The 13,853-nt window shown below is 44.9% G+C and overlaps 2 protein-coding genes across 4 annotated transcripts in view; both read left to right on the top strand.

The window, feature by feature from the left end:
* stxbp4 (syntaxin binding protein 4) overlaps positions 1 to 3,040 on the top strand; it is a 47,554-nt gene extending 44,514 nt beyond the window's left edge. For both annotated transcript variants that reach the window (XM_025909902.1, XM_013273974.3), the window contains exons 20-21: positions 1,175 to 1,311; positions 1,455 to 3,040. In XM_025909902.1, coding sequence (XP_025765687.1) covers positions 1,175 to 1,311; positions 1,455 to 1,468 — 151 coding nt within the window. In that variant the 3' untranslated portion in view covers positions 1,469 to 3,040. The remainder of the gene's footprint in view (positions 1 to 1,174; positions 1,312 to 1,454) is intronic.
* Positions 3,041 to 3,427: 387 nt separating this feature from the next.
* On the top strand, positions 3,428 to 11,541 carry LOC112847700 (transcriptional coactivator yorkie). 2 transcript variants are annotated; one of them, XM_025909913.1, is made up of 4 exons: positions 3,428 to 3,500; positions 10,642 to 10,699; positions 10,818 to 10,913; positions 11,334 to 11,541. In XM_025909913.1, the coding sequence occupies exons 1-4, from the start codon at positions 3,473 to 3,475 to the stop codon at positions 11,494 to 11,496; spliced, it is 345 nt and encodes a 114-aa protein (XP_025765698.1). In that variant the 5' UTR covers positions 3,428 to 3,472; the 3' UTR covers positions 11,497 to 11,541. The 2 variants fall into 2 exon arrangements, with proteins under 2 accessions (XP_025765698.1, XP_025765699.1); XM_025909914.1 differs by lacking the exon at positions 10,818 to 10,913.
* Positions 11,542 to 13,853: the final 2,312 nt, after the last annotated feature.

Consider the following 13,853-nt stretch of genomic DNA (forward strand, 5'->3'; position numbering starts at 1 on the left):
TCAGCGCCACAATACAGACAGAAAGAAAAATGTCCCTGAGGAAGGCGGAGCAGGTTCATACTGGCGGGGAAGACAGTAGAGTGCTGTGAAACGGCAGGAAGTGACCTGAAGGTTTGGTCCACGCGGCGTCTGCAGGGTTTGAAGCAACCGACTGGGACCAGAATCGGTCCTGATTGGTCACCGCTCGGTCAGCCTCACGTACGTCTAATTACAAGCACACACACGGCAGTGCAGGTAAAAAGTCACATGCACACACTAACAACCACACGCTAACATGCTGTTAGCGTGGAAGCTCCTCACTGACATCCGCTAAACGGGAGGAAACGCCATGAAAACATTCATAACAACAAACCCGATGAGGCGCTTAAATCACCCTCACACAGCTGACATAGACATTCAAAAGAAGTTAACGAAGGTAAAGTCGCTAATGCTAAAGTAGAGCTGAGAGCCAGCTACAAGCTAGCAGCCTCGGTATGAGCAGTTGGGAGGGAAAACACGGATGGATGTCCTGCTATCTGCTGAAATCCTAAATGTGCCAGAAAATAATGAAAATACCTGAAATTTGTTTTATATAAAGTCCATTGCAGCTTCTTTTGTTTGGTCAGATCTGTCAGGTAAAGGTGTGTACAGCCGCTCGAGTTCATGATTTCTACCTGTTTCCAGCAGCAGAGCTCTTCATTATCAGCAATCTCAGGGAGAAAACAACTTGCAGTTTGTGAAGTTTAATCTTTTCTTTTACAATCAAAACATTTTGCAGTGAAGTAAAACTGAGTTTGGTTTAGAAAATCAGAATCTGCAAAATCTGAAATTAGCCAGAGAAAAAGAAGAAGGTAGCAGCTGCTTTGTGTTTTGGTCCATGCCGGGTCTCCGATCAGCCAATCACACAACCAATCATTTCACCCTCAACTCAACTAATCGAGTATTCGAAGCCTGAAACAACACACAGTCCTCTCAGCGAGGAGGACCTGCCGACCCTCACCTGTGAAAGAATGAATCATGGTTCGTTGTCTGCTTTGGGACACTCTGTGGGCTTTTCTGTCTTGGCAGAAAAAGAGATTTTGTTATTAAAGGACTTCTGCGACTCTGCTCTACGACCTCCACAAAGGTCCACTCAGACCGAGTTAGTTATCACTGTGTTACCTCACCTCTGATTCGTCTTTGTCTCTGTTTGCAGCTCCGGAGACGTCAAAGTCGGGGCGTCAACTCAAGGCCTCGCTCCCCGCTACAAGAAAAGCCCGTGGACGGCGGCCACACTCGCCCAGGAAGCGCAGGAGCTCACTCGGACTGTCAGAGCTATCCTGGAGGTTGACTGTAAGTGATCTCAGCTCCACGCACGCCGGTCTGCATGTCCTCCTCCTCCCGCTCTTCCTGTCTATGTGTGCCGCCCCGCATGAAGCCGAAACAAACCGATCCCGTCCACCCGCCGCTGTGAGCGACTGTCCTCCCCATTTCAGTGCTGACCTTCTAGACGGCCCGACTGTAGGAGAACAAAGTCGGCGAGACGTCGGCCGGACTTCAGCAGCCAGCCGTGATCCCCACCGCTCTCTCCCCGACACCTCCTCAGCTCCTGCTGAAGGACTCGCCATGTCAGAAGTCTGCATGAAAGCGTCTGCACACAGAACAGCGGCTTTATTCCAGCGTTTTAACCTGCATTCACTGCGGGACGGGTCAGGTGTTTCACCTGGAAACACAACAGGAGAGAGTTTGCTGCAGGTTAACTCACTCGATGAAGGCGTCTGTGAAGCTGAGCGACTACATGAATGTTTTCAAGTTTGGCCCATCGACGAGAGAAACGGCACCGAAACCCACAGCTCAACATTCACAAACAAATGTTGTTAATTAGCTGAAGAGAAAGTTTTCATATTGTTCATATTCTTAATAGAATCAACTTTATTTAAATATCATTACTTTTCTTTGTCAAAATGCTAATTAACTTGATGTTTTTAACCATTTTCAGCCCTCAGTGTTAGCATTAGCAGCTAATTAGCACTGAGGAACATCCAAATAAAAGCCCAGAATTTCAAAAACCAACATTTAAAGGTCGGCTCTGCGGCGCTTTTTCTGATTCTTCACAGTATTTTAACACATAAACAAACCGTGAGCGATAATTATCGTGCAGGTGACGCATGTTCAACGTGACATCACATTTTCAGGTGGACGAATACGAAAATCCACAGAATTAAAATTTAGAATAAATGTTTTTCAAACATATAGATGTTAATAATCACTGTACGATGATGATGATGATGATGCAAAGTTCAGATTGGTCCATCCATTAAGGAGGAGCCAGGCGACATACAGACACACAGCTGCTTTATTATTGGTCAGTTGGACGTTATTTCTTTTTGCGTTAAATCCTCTGAGTCTTATCTTTCCATCATTTCCTGTTATAATGGCGCCAAAACTCACGATTAACCTGGCAGGTGGATAAAACATTCATGTAGTCCTTTGACTCCTGCCCTGCCTCTGTCTCTGTATCAATAAATATCTTCATTTAACAAACAGTATAAACAATATAAACGTACACATTACAGTATCATAAGGTTGCCATGTACAGTAGCTGCCGCTCCGCCACGAGCGAGCTCATACAGCTTAGATAACTGTAGTTTCTGTCTCATTGCTCAGTGTTTAGTGTCTGAGTGGCTGAACGCTCGTGTTTGTGCAGTAGATTAGCCAGCAAAGCATCATCGAACAGTACATGAGGAGAAACCTGCACACTGCCCCGCACGCGAACGCCACGTCAGGAAGGACGAAGGCCGCGTTAAAACGGGAACTCTTGGATTAAAGAGGCCTTCAGGCTTTGATGGTGTTTGGAGGTTTTGCTGTTTGTGTTTTCGGAACAAGCTGCAGATCCCGCGGCGTTCTCTGGGAAAAAGGATCAGCCGCTCTCAAACGTACGGTCGTGACTTTTCTCTGAACAGCTGAGCTGCGACTGAGATTTTTAAAAAGGGTTATTTTTGATGTGAAAGTGTCTGAGACGTAAAGACTGTCAGAAGTTTTAGTTTAAAAGTAAAAGATGTAAAAAAAAAATTTAAAAAAATCCCACATTAAAATTTGTGAAACCGACCGAACTGTTGTTGAATATTTTGTGCTTCATTTATCTCAAATATTTCCAACAATATTTTAATTCTTCTTCATCGTGGATGCAAATCTTCTTCACTCAGGCCGGCCACCACGCTGATGCAGTAAACCACAGAGGGACAGAAAGACCAGAGGAGACTCAAAATGATCACAAATACATGAAAATCAAAGACTAAGAGACTCTAATGACCCGAGGGCTTTGATTCACTGAATCTATTTGGAGGAAACAAACCCAGAACACAGTCTGTCAGGCAACTCTCCAAGCATCCTTGAATGCACCACCAGGAAGTGTTTGTCACTGGAACAAGGATGTAGTTCCCACAGGTGTTTACAGGTGATACTCGCGGAGAAGGAAAGAGAAGCCATCAGGTATGCTGTGGTGCCGAGGAGAATGAAAGGTATTCAGGAAAAACACCGAGGTGAGAAACTGCAGTGGGTGGAGTGTGTGGCTACAGAGCTGTGAGATTCACACAGCTAAGGAGCTTAGAAAGAAAAGCATCTGGACTTCTTTAAGTTGCTTGAAGAAGTTTCACCTCTCATCCAAGAAGCAGAGTCCAGACACTTTTCTTTCCAAGCTCCTTAGACTACGATGACCTGGATGACTGAGAACCTTCACAGCTCTGTAGCTGTCCAAACAAACACTAACAGTTCAGGAGAAGCGCTGAGCTATTTCCAGAAAATACACAAGCCGATATTTAGTTGTATAGTTCTTAATCCCAGCAAATACACAGAGCCAGGACGCAGCTCAGTAGGAAGATTAAATTCTGGTAATTCAGGCAAAAGCAAGGTGAGCATACCATTTCCAGCAAATACACAGAGCCATGGAACAATTAAACTCCTATCCCAAGCTCTTTATTTCCTCCAGCAGCCACAACAAAGCAGGTTGGACTCTGATTGGTTTCCTGGCCCTAACAGACCGGGGCGGGGCCACTGGGGACCATCCATACTTAATGAGCCCATCACAGTGAGAGTCAGTTCTGTCTTTGAGTCCATTTAAGAAGCACTTCAGAAACAGGACGAGGCTTCAGTTTGCTGTGAGATCTGTGGCTCTGCATTTGGAGGTTTCAGTTTTTTTGTTCAGACCTTTAGTTCAATTCAGTTTTATTTATACACCAAATCACAACAACAGTCACCTCAAGGTGCTTTACATTGTAAGGTAGACCCTACAATAATACATACACAGAAAAACCCAACAATCATATGACCCCCTATGAGCAAGCACTTTGGCGACAGTGGGAAGGAAAAACTCCCTTTTAACAGGAAGAAACCTCTGACAGAACCAGGCTCAGGGAGGGGCCGGGCCATCTGCTGTGATTGGTTGGGCTGAGAGAAGGAAGACAGGATAAAGACATGCTGTGGAGCCTTGAAGTCAACTGAACATTTGTTTTGGTGTCTTTGAGCGTTTTTTAGTTACTGCTCTGTGTTTGTGTTGGTCGTTGGCTACGCAGAGCGCAGGAATCTGTGAAACAAACTACGAGCACGACGGCGGCAGTGCTGCTGTCTGTGCAGGTCAACAGCTGATTGGTGGAAAGTGGGCGCAGCAGGAGAAGCACAAACAGCTACAGCAACTTTGCAGCCTCTTTGCTTTCAGGAAGAAGAAGGAAAACGACCATCTCACTAAATTAACCTAAACTCTGACATCACATAAACCAGCACTGACAAACTCATCTTCATTTATACTCTCCTATTTCCTTAGAACCTTGAAAATCAGAATATTTTGGCTCTTTAACTGCAAGTTCAATAGATAAGCATCTATAATTACATTAAAACCAGTAAAAAGTCAAGCAAAATTAATAAAAATAAATATTTTGTGTCAATTCACAGAAATTATCATATTTTTTAAATGTGAAGCTGCTGAAAAAAATGTTATTTTTACTTTGCGCTCGTCTCAGAGGCGGTGGCAGCTGTTAACTGGAACTTTCACTGAGATTCATATATCTGATGGAGTCCTTCTTTGGGCTCTGTATATTTGCTGCAGAAAGCTCTTTGGTTTGCATTCAGCAGGTTTGTGACACAGTCACCTAATTTCCCTCCATCAGTGCGTGGGCGTCGTTACATAATTAACAGCCACGGCTCGGGACACAGACGTCCTGTTAGAGATAATAAGCAGAGAAAGTAGGTCAGTCTGATCCGGAGCTTCATCACGCTCACCTGTAGCTCTTGTTCATCACACCGCTGGTTGCCTGGAAACCTGCTCGGCTTTAAAATCATAACACTGCCTCTCGTTCAGTTTTATCGCTCCAGAGAATCTGACCACCGCAGACCTTCAGGATCAGACCTCACACACACACACACTCACACACTCACTCACTCATTTTCATATCTTTGTGGGGACATAATGCTTTCCCTAGCCGCTTACGCTAACATTCCCCCTAAACCTAACTATAACCCAACTGTAACCCTGACACTAAAATCACATTGTGAGTCTCAAACATGTCTTCAGACTTGTTGGAACCTGGATTTGGTCCCTATAAGTGTAGTAGGGTACCACATTTCTGTCCTCACAAAGCTGTCTAAACCTGGCACACAGACGCACACACACACACACACACAGACACACACACACACACACACACACACACACCCACGCTCCCTGCCTGAGAAACAATCAGCAGGCTCGTCCGCTTCATTCATTCCTCGTTTGTGACGACTTGGACACTGTTACCATGACAACATGCCTCCTATGGCTTACACTCGTGTTCATTCAGCTCGCCTCCCAAAATGCATCTGTGTGAAGTTCCTCTGTGTGTCTGACCAAGTCTCGGCCTGCACCGCCTCAGCTTCCTGTCTGCGTGAGGTCATCCTCACAGGTGCTCACACAGGTGGGATCAGGAGAATACAGGATATTCAATAAATCCCAGATCGTGGCTCTGAACACACAATAGGCCATGAAGGTGCACAAGAAGCGTTTTATAGAAGTTATTCCTGAACTGGAGCGGGAAAGATCTGCAGGGAAGCTGGTCATCTTCATCTCCGGCCCATGTGATTGGTGAGCTGCAGAAGACATCGAAGTGTTTGAAACGGATCTGTCCGAAGCTTCAGACTCGCAGCGTTAGAGATCCATCGTGCGCTCAGAAGGCGATGCTCTGGAGCTTTAAACCTCGGGATTATCGTTAAAGACTGGATGGACCCAGCTTGGTCTGAATGAACCTGCTGAACTCTGCTGTGGACATTAAAAATGAATAAAATGAAAGGGAACCGTTCCCACGGAGTGTGAAATGAGTGATGGCAAAAACCTCAGCAGTCATCATCGACCTGATCATTTTCTCGTCCAGGGTTTCTGCAGGTCTTCCTGTGGTTTATATTCTCTTTTCGGGCCTTTTAAATACAATGAAATTAACAAACACCAACAATTTAACTGTTTAACGTCTTTTAACCATTGTATCCTCGATCTTCAAGTCTCCCAAAGTTCACGAAACACGAGGCCAAAACAGCTTCCACACTAACGTTTAAGTTCTCGGTTCATCTCACCTTCATGTTTTAAAGAGGCACCAGCAGCTGGACCACAGCTGGAGCTCCTGAGATCGGTTAGTGCAGCTTTGAGGTCTCCTGCCCTGTGACGTTACCTTGTGCTCACTCCACTGTGATTGGTCCTGGACCTCCAGGTGATCTAAAACCCAATGCTTGAGCAGAGAGGCTGGCCCCACAGTTCAGATGTTTCCTGTAAGTCAGAATCTGCAGCGTGAGCCTCTCGAATGGAGCCAGAACTTGGTACATGAGGCCCTCTCACGCTCTCACAGCGTCTCATGAATGTGTCTGATCAGGCGGCACTGATAGAGAAACATCTGTAACTGCTTTATTTCCTGTTGAGACTTCATCAGCAGGGCCGTGAGGCTCTTTGAGCTGCAGCGCACGTCACTCAGGACTGCAGGGAGCACCAGCTGATGTGGTGACCCCGAGCAATGATGCTCCCCATGCCTTTGGTTTGAAGCAGAAACCGAGCTGTTAGCTCCGTGCTCCAGTTTGAGGTGAGGCCCTGAGGCGTTCGGGGAGTTTGAAGACAAGACTTTGTTATTATTGCAGGAAGTGTGTGAAAGCTCGGGATGTGTAAGTGTGTAAACGGGGACCAAAATGTTCTTTTGTATCAGACGTTGTCGTCATGGGGTCGGGTAGCTTCCGTAGCTCCTCCTCTTTTTTTAACATTCATACAGGCTGGAGCTGATTGGTGTGAAACATGCAAAGTGGTCAGACTTTGCATGTTGACTTTGTCTCAGAGTTCAGCGGGACTTTGATTCCATGAGACTTTCCAAACCGGGTTCTTGAACCAGCTCCAGGAACCCTCAATGCTTCAAATGGGCGGAGGAAGAGCGTGATGGAGCAGCAGCGGAGCAGAGACAGAACCCGAGCGCAGAGACGAAGATGTGGGAGCAGATCCACCATCCATCCCAAAATGCTTCAGACGGGAATTCTGTTTTCAGTGGACGAGTCAGGAGCACGCTCCCAGCTTTTTAAAAGCTTTTTAGTTTTTATTTCTAAACGTAAGGATTTAGCTGTTTGATGAACTTCATGATTGCACCGAGTTCCCACCACAACCCACATGGATGCACACACTCTGAGTCAGCTGCACACACACACACACACACACATACATACACAGACACACACACTCGGCTGCATGATAAAAACATGATTATCTCCTCCTGTAGCCGTCATGCGCTCTCACTTCCTGTCTGCGTGTTTTTACTGAGGTCACGTGAAGGTCGAGCAGAAAAACATGTAACTGCGACTGCAGAGCGTTTGTTTCCAGGAGCTGCTCGAGCCGCCGGGCCTCCCTGCAGCGCTCAGGCCGCCGGGGTGAAACCCACAGGTCAGGTGTATCTGTTCCAGCGCTGAGTCGTCTCCGTGCACACGCATGCAGATTACTGTGATTATGTGACGGCCTGCAGAGGAAGCACAGAGGCAGAAACAGGCTGACACGGCTCTGTGGGAACGTTTTATTACATCCAGTGACGACATCTGTGTCGTCTAATTCATGTCTGTGAGACCACGTGCCAAAATGTGCATTTGTTTTATATGAAACAATAACACGGACATTCTGTTTATTATGGGATGCTGCAGCCCGACGTTTGTGGTGACCGCAGGCTGTAAGACAAATGTTTCCCCAGCAGCGTTTTCAAGCTCGTCCTCTGGGGTTGGGAGGATTTTCCTGCTAATGTCATCTTTCAGTGCGTTCTGTAGTAGTTGTAGTAGCACTGGTCCATGCCTGAGGTAACAGCGTCTTACGGACGAGACGCCACACTCGTTTACACAGACATCGCACACATGGGACTAATCGATGGTGGGTAGGGTTAGAGTTTGGGCCTTTTTACAAAACTGTAGCCTGTTTGCACATGGTGATGTGGACAGGGGCTAGCACTGCCTGCTAGCTGCAGTGTGTGAAGCATCTTTTACTATCCAGCTGCAGTTACTGTTGTTCTGAAAGGAGGAAAATTGTCTTCTATCTGAAGGCCACCAGATGGCGATAGCTGTGGTTGCAAAAAGATTTCTGGTCCTCTTGAGGCGTACGTGATGTTAACATATCTGCAGTTTTGGATGTGTGACAATCCTGTAAGATCGAGTGAGTAAAGCCTCAGTCACACAGGTCTAGAGACCCGTCTGCAACCGTCTGGTGACCTCCGGACATGGGAGAAAAATCTGTATTTCCTGGCTGATTGCGAGAGGTTGCTGGAGGTTGATGGCAGTTGGTGGGAAAATTATTGCTAAAGTCTTCCAGGTCTACAGATTGATCAGCGAGCCCCTGGGAACCACTGATATTCCCCAGTATTCCTCAACTGATTGGCAACAACTTCCATGTGATTGCGTTGATTGCTAGCATGCTGCTCCGGTCGTAGTTTGAATGGAAGTGATGAACTTAAACACCGCCCAGCTGCAGTGAAGCGGTGAAAAGTTGTAATTGGTAAGTAATTAACCAATGAGAAAGATCCTCCTGGCCACATCAGAGTTTTAGGAACCAATGTGACGATGATGTTCATCTCAGAACAGACTGCAGGAACCAGCGGGTGACATCACGGGTGTTACGTCCGTCTCTGAGGACTGACTCATGTTTGGAGCCTCCAGTGTACGTTAGAGGAACTGCAGCTTTTGGCATTTCTACATTGCTGTCATTGATTTCTTCAGAGGTTACTGCTGAATCAATAACCAGCGCTTGTGCACATTAGTGAGGATGAGAAGGTAGATGGAGAAATAATATATCTGCAAAGGTACGATTACAGTCACTTTATCCTCCAGCTGGCTAAACAGAATATTGTAAATTTAGCAAATATTGGAAAAGAGAGACGTGGCGCCAAAATGCTTGATCCCAAATGCTGCAGCAAGAGTCCTGACAGGGACTAGAAAGAGAGAGCATATTTCTCCTGTTTTGGCTTACCTTCATTGGCTTCCTGTTAAATCCAGAATTGAATTCAAAATCCTGCTCCTCACATACAAGGTCTTAAATAATCAGGCCCCATCTTATCTTAATGACCTTGTAGTACCATATCACCCTATTAGAGCACTTCGCTCTCGCTCTGCAGGCCTACTTGTTGTTCCTAGAGTATTTAAAAGTAGAATGGGAGGCAGAGCCTTCAGTTTTCAGGCCCCTCTTCTGTGGAACCAGCTTCCAGTTTGGATTCAGGAGACAGACACTATCTCTACTTTCAAGATTAGACTTCAAACTTTCCTTTTTGCTAAAGCATATAGTTAGGGCTGGACCAGGTGACCCTGAATCCTCCCTTAGTTATGCTGCAATAGACGTAGGCTGCCGGGGATTCCCATGATGCACTGGGTGTTTCTTCTTCACTCACTATGTGTTAACAGACCTCTCTGCACTGAATCATATCTGTTATTAATCTCTGTCTCTCTTCCACAGCATGTCTTTATCCTGTCTTCCTTCTCTCACCCCAACCAATCACAGCAGATGGCCCCGCCCCTCCCTGAGCCTGGTTCTGCCAGAGGTTTCTTCCTGTTAAAAGGGAGTTTTTCCTTCCCACTGTCGCCAAAGTGCTTGCTCATAGGGGGTCATATGATTGTTGGGTTTCTCTCTGTATGTATTATTGTAGGATCTACTGTACAATATAAAGCACCTTGAGGCGACTGTTGTTGTGATTTGGCGCTATATAAATAAAATTGAATTGAAAAAGTATTGAGGACGGATAGCTGGGTATGGACAGAAGGAGGACAGGGGAATGTTGTAAAGCCGCTCAAACACATCAGTGACACCTGAATCACCACAGACCCTCCACTCTCTGATCGAGATGTTTGGTGTCAGTTTCTGCTCTGTTGTCCTCTGGGCAGCATTTGAAACTTTGCCCTGTTTTGTTCTCTGAAACGAGGTGAAGCGACTTATTGTCTCCTTGTCCATATGGTGAGAGCAGAGATCAGTGTGGAGTCTCAGGGTGACGGGGTTTATGGAACAGCGGAGCTTCTCAGGCTGAATAGAAACTGGATATTTGTGTGCTTGGTAAGCTGCTGGCCTCGTTACGTCTGAATAAAGTGGAACTACACACGATCCCAGCCACATCCAGGAAGAACAAACCACATTAAACATGACGAGCTCTAAATAAGATTTCATTTTCCCTGCAGGTCTTCCCTACGGCTCGGAGGAAGCTTACACTGCAGACGGAGTGAAATACTACATCAAGTGAGAGTGTTTTCACACCTTCATGGGCTGAATAACCTCATACAGGGATTTTATTGTTGGGCTCCTAATTACAAGTTAAAATATTCAAATATTACATTTTGTCCAAAACTATATCCAGGGCTATAACGCTGGATGATAATGATGGATCTGCTGTAAGCCTCTTTCAGATGGGATTAACAGAACGAGAAGAGGCGGTGGATAAAGATTCCCCACGGTCCCTGAAAATTCAGCTGTCCAAATCTGGATTTATGGGATAATTACAGAGTACAGTCTGTAATGATCTGAACATCAGAGCGGAGCACAAAGATGATACTGACACTGAACGGTTACAATTTATAATACGGATCATGGAATTAAATGGAAATTACAATATAATTATATTTACCTACAAATACTTCACTGTAGATATTTTTTTGAGTTACAGTGTTGAATCCACTGTAAGGTTTCAGAGGAGTTATGGCGTACCTGCAGAGCTCGCAGTGAAACAGTAAGTTCACATTAATCAAACTTTAAATCTCATTTTGCTCCCAGAAGACACTTCGTAGTTTTCACTTCATAAAACAGCTCCTGTAGGAGGAGTCAGTTTCAGGTGATCGATATCGCTGAACAAGCTGCTTTTCCTCTGTTTCTACAGTCACGTGACCCAGACGACCTCGTGGAGCCCTCCCGGGTTGAGCAGCGGCGCCCCAGAGCTGACGCCTCCGCCTCCGCCTCAGGAGACCTTAGAGGTGGAGGAAGAGCGTGATGGAGAGGCAGCGGAGCAGAGACAGAACCCGACCACAGAGACGAAGATGTAGGAGCAGAGCCTCCATCCGTCCCCTCCTCCATTATTACTGCAGTCATGTGACCAATGTTCCCTCTAAGCTGCGCACGTGCGTTGCGCACTGTTGGCACGCTCTCTGCGCAGATAAAATCTGTGTTGCGCACACAGAAAAAAATCTAGCCTGAATTGAAATTAAAGTAAATATGTGCCGACACCGTTATTTTAGCTAGCAAAGCGGCGTGGCTGATGTGGAGTGAAGCCACATTAATGACAACGTGTCCAACCATTGGAGATGTGAGCAGGACAGACGGAACAATTGACAGAAAAAGTGTGGACTTTATACCAGTTTTTAAATTGTGTTGATCGGCCACGTAAAACCAGAGTTATGATAAAAATATCTGCAATGTTTGGTTTTCTTCCTGAATACTATCGTTGTTTATATTTACTGCAGGAAGAAACGGTAAAAACGGCGTTTTATAAGGAAAACGCTCGAAAGCCTGTGAGCAAAACCAAAACCCCCCACCCTTTCCCATTGGTGGAAAAATGTACCATGTCGACCAATCAAAACATGGCATTTAGTTGTTGAAACGGGGGGAAGTTTTAGGAGTGACGGCGGTGTTCTGAGATGTGAGAGATTTGAGACGTTTAGCGCAAATCTTGTGTCGTTAGTGTGTCGTTAGTGTGTAGTTAGTGTGTAGTGTAGTCAATAGTTTTGTTGTGTGTGTCAGAACAATGAGGCGGCTGCTGAATGTTACAGGTGTTACAGCAGTGATACATCTCCTGTTGTCAGGCCTGCAGGTATCAGGCTGTTGTTCTCCTTTATCTCATAGTGGACAGAAATTATTTTTTGGAGTGGCACAAATAATTTGTGTGGCATCAGATTTGATGCAGAACAGCTGATTGTTCTGTAAATAGTTTGAAATGTTTATTTAAAAAACTGCTTTGGCTGCATTTTTAGGTAAACAGCTGCAAAAAACTTTGTTGTTTGCAAAACTCAGTAACTTTTTTGAAGTAGTAACTATATAATTAATTGCCCAACATTGGTCATTATATACTGTATTTGGCAGACAGAGTTACAGGACTCTCTCCTAGACCACAGACTCATAATACAAGTAAGAGTTTTATTTATTTATTTAGTTATTTATTTATTTATTTGTTTATTTTAAAAAAGAAAAGAAAGTTGTGTTTTCAAAATTGGAGTTCAAGTTATTTTTACTTCCAATAGTGTTAACATCCTACACAGGTCATGAACAGGATTTTTTTTTTAAATTTTCATTGTAAGTGGGCTAAAGCAGTTAATTAAAAGTAGTCTAACATAAATGTAAATGCTGTAATTTGATTATTTTAATAAACCATGTAACTTGGATGGATTAGATGCTGGCGTGACCACAGTGCACACGTCTGATGTCGCTCACAGTGGTCCAAGGGACGCTCAGGGAGTTTGTGTGTTCGCTCAGACACATGAAACATTAGAGGGAACATTGCATGTGACACTTATATTTATATACATTTATAGCTGTTAGCAATTCAAAGTGTAAATGTATGTCTGCGAGCAAAAATCATTTCAGAGTTACTAACAAGACCCCAGCGGGCTCGTCGGCGAGCTCGTGTCAACATTTAAACTGCAAGAAAGTGAAGAAGAGACACGCTTCATGTTAGCACTGACGATGCACGGTTTATCCATCAGAGGGCGTTCTTTGCTGTTTTAAGCTGCATTGGCATATTTCATTAGAAAGAACTCATAAATAAAGACACATAACAAATAAGATGTTTGTTTCGCGTGTGTTACTCGTGCAGCAGGAGTAACAACTAGCCGTTAGCTTTAATGTGCAAAAACGCCGGCTTTACGTTTTGGGCGGAGCTTCAGTTTAAATTTCGGTGCATCTGTGGCACCTGATGTTAGCCACGCTACAGTCAGCGCTGCCTCATGACTTAAGCATCACCACTTCCTGAAAGTCAACCTCCTCCTCTGCTCACTTCCTGTTACATACTTCCTGTTCCTGTCGTGGATTTTCATAATAAAGATAAAATCTGTAATAACGAGGTCAGAGTGAGTTCAGCTCAGGCTGCTCAGGAAAGTCCAGTCAGTAAACTTTGAACACTATAAACTATAAAACACCTGTGTCTCATTTAAGACACGTATTAGCAAACAGGCTAACGAGATAAAAGCTCTGCATTTCATTAATGTTACAGGGTTTTTGCGCTGGTGACTCAGAAGTATTTGTCCCACAGACCTGCATTAGAAAACTTTATAGTCTCTGACATGAACACAAAAACATTTAAGTTAAAGTTTCACGCCCTGAGTCGCGTCTGCAGGTAGCTCTGTTTGTTTTACTGCCGTGTAAAACGTTCTCTGAACTGAAAGCACTTTAGTTTCTGTAAAGGTCACGT

The sequence above is a fragment of the Oreochromis niloticus genome, linkage group LG8 (genome assembly GCF_001858045.2).
Source record: "Oreochromis niloticus isolate F11D_XX linkage group LG8, O_niloticus_UMD_NMBU, whole genome shotgun sequence".
Lineage (NCBI taxonomy): Eukaryota > Metazoa > Chordata > Actinopteri > Cichliformes > Cichlidae > Oreochromis > Oreochromis niloticus.

What these genes read in the sequence shown, in the direction of transcription:
- LOC112847700 (XM_025909913.1), top strand. Translation starts at nt 3,473, where the DNA reads ATGAAAGGTATTCAGGAAAAACACCGAG. An exon ending in TATTCAGGAAAAACACCGAG is followed by an intron (nt 3,501 to 10,641) that starts GTGAGAAACTGC and finishes TTTTCCCTGCAG; the next exon opens with GTCTTCCCTACGGCTCGGAG. An exon ending in GTGGATAAAGATTCCCCACG is followed by an intron (nt 10,914 to 11,333) that starts GTCCCTGAAAAT and finishes CTGTTTCTACAG; the next exon opens with TCACGTGACCCAGACGACCT.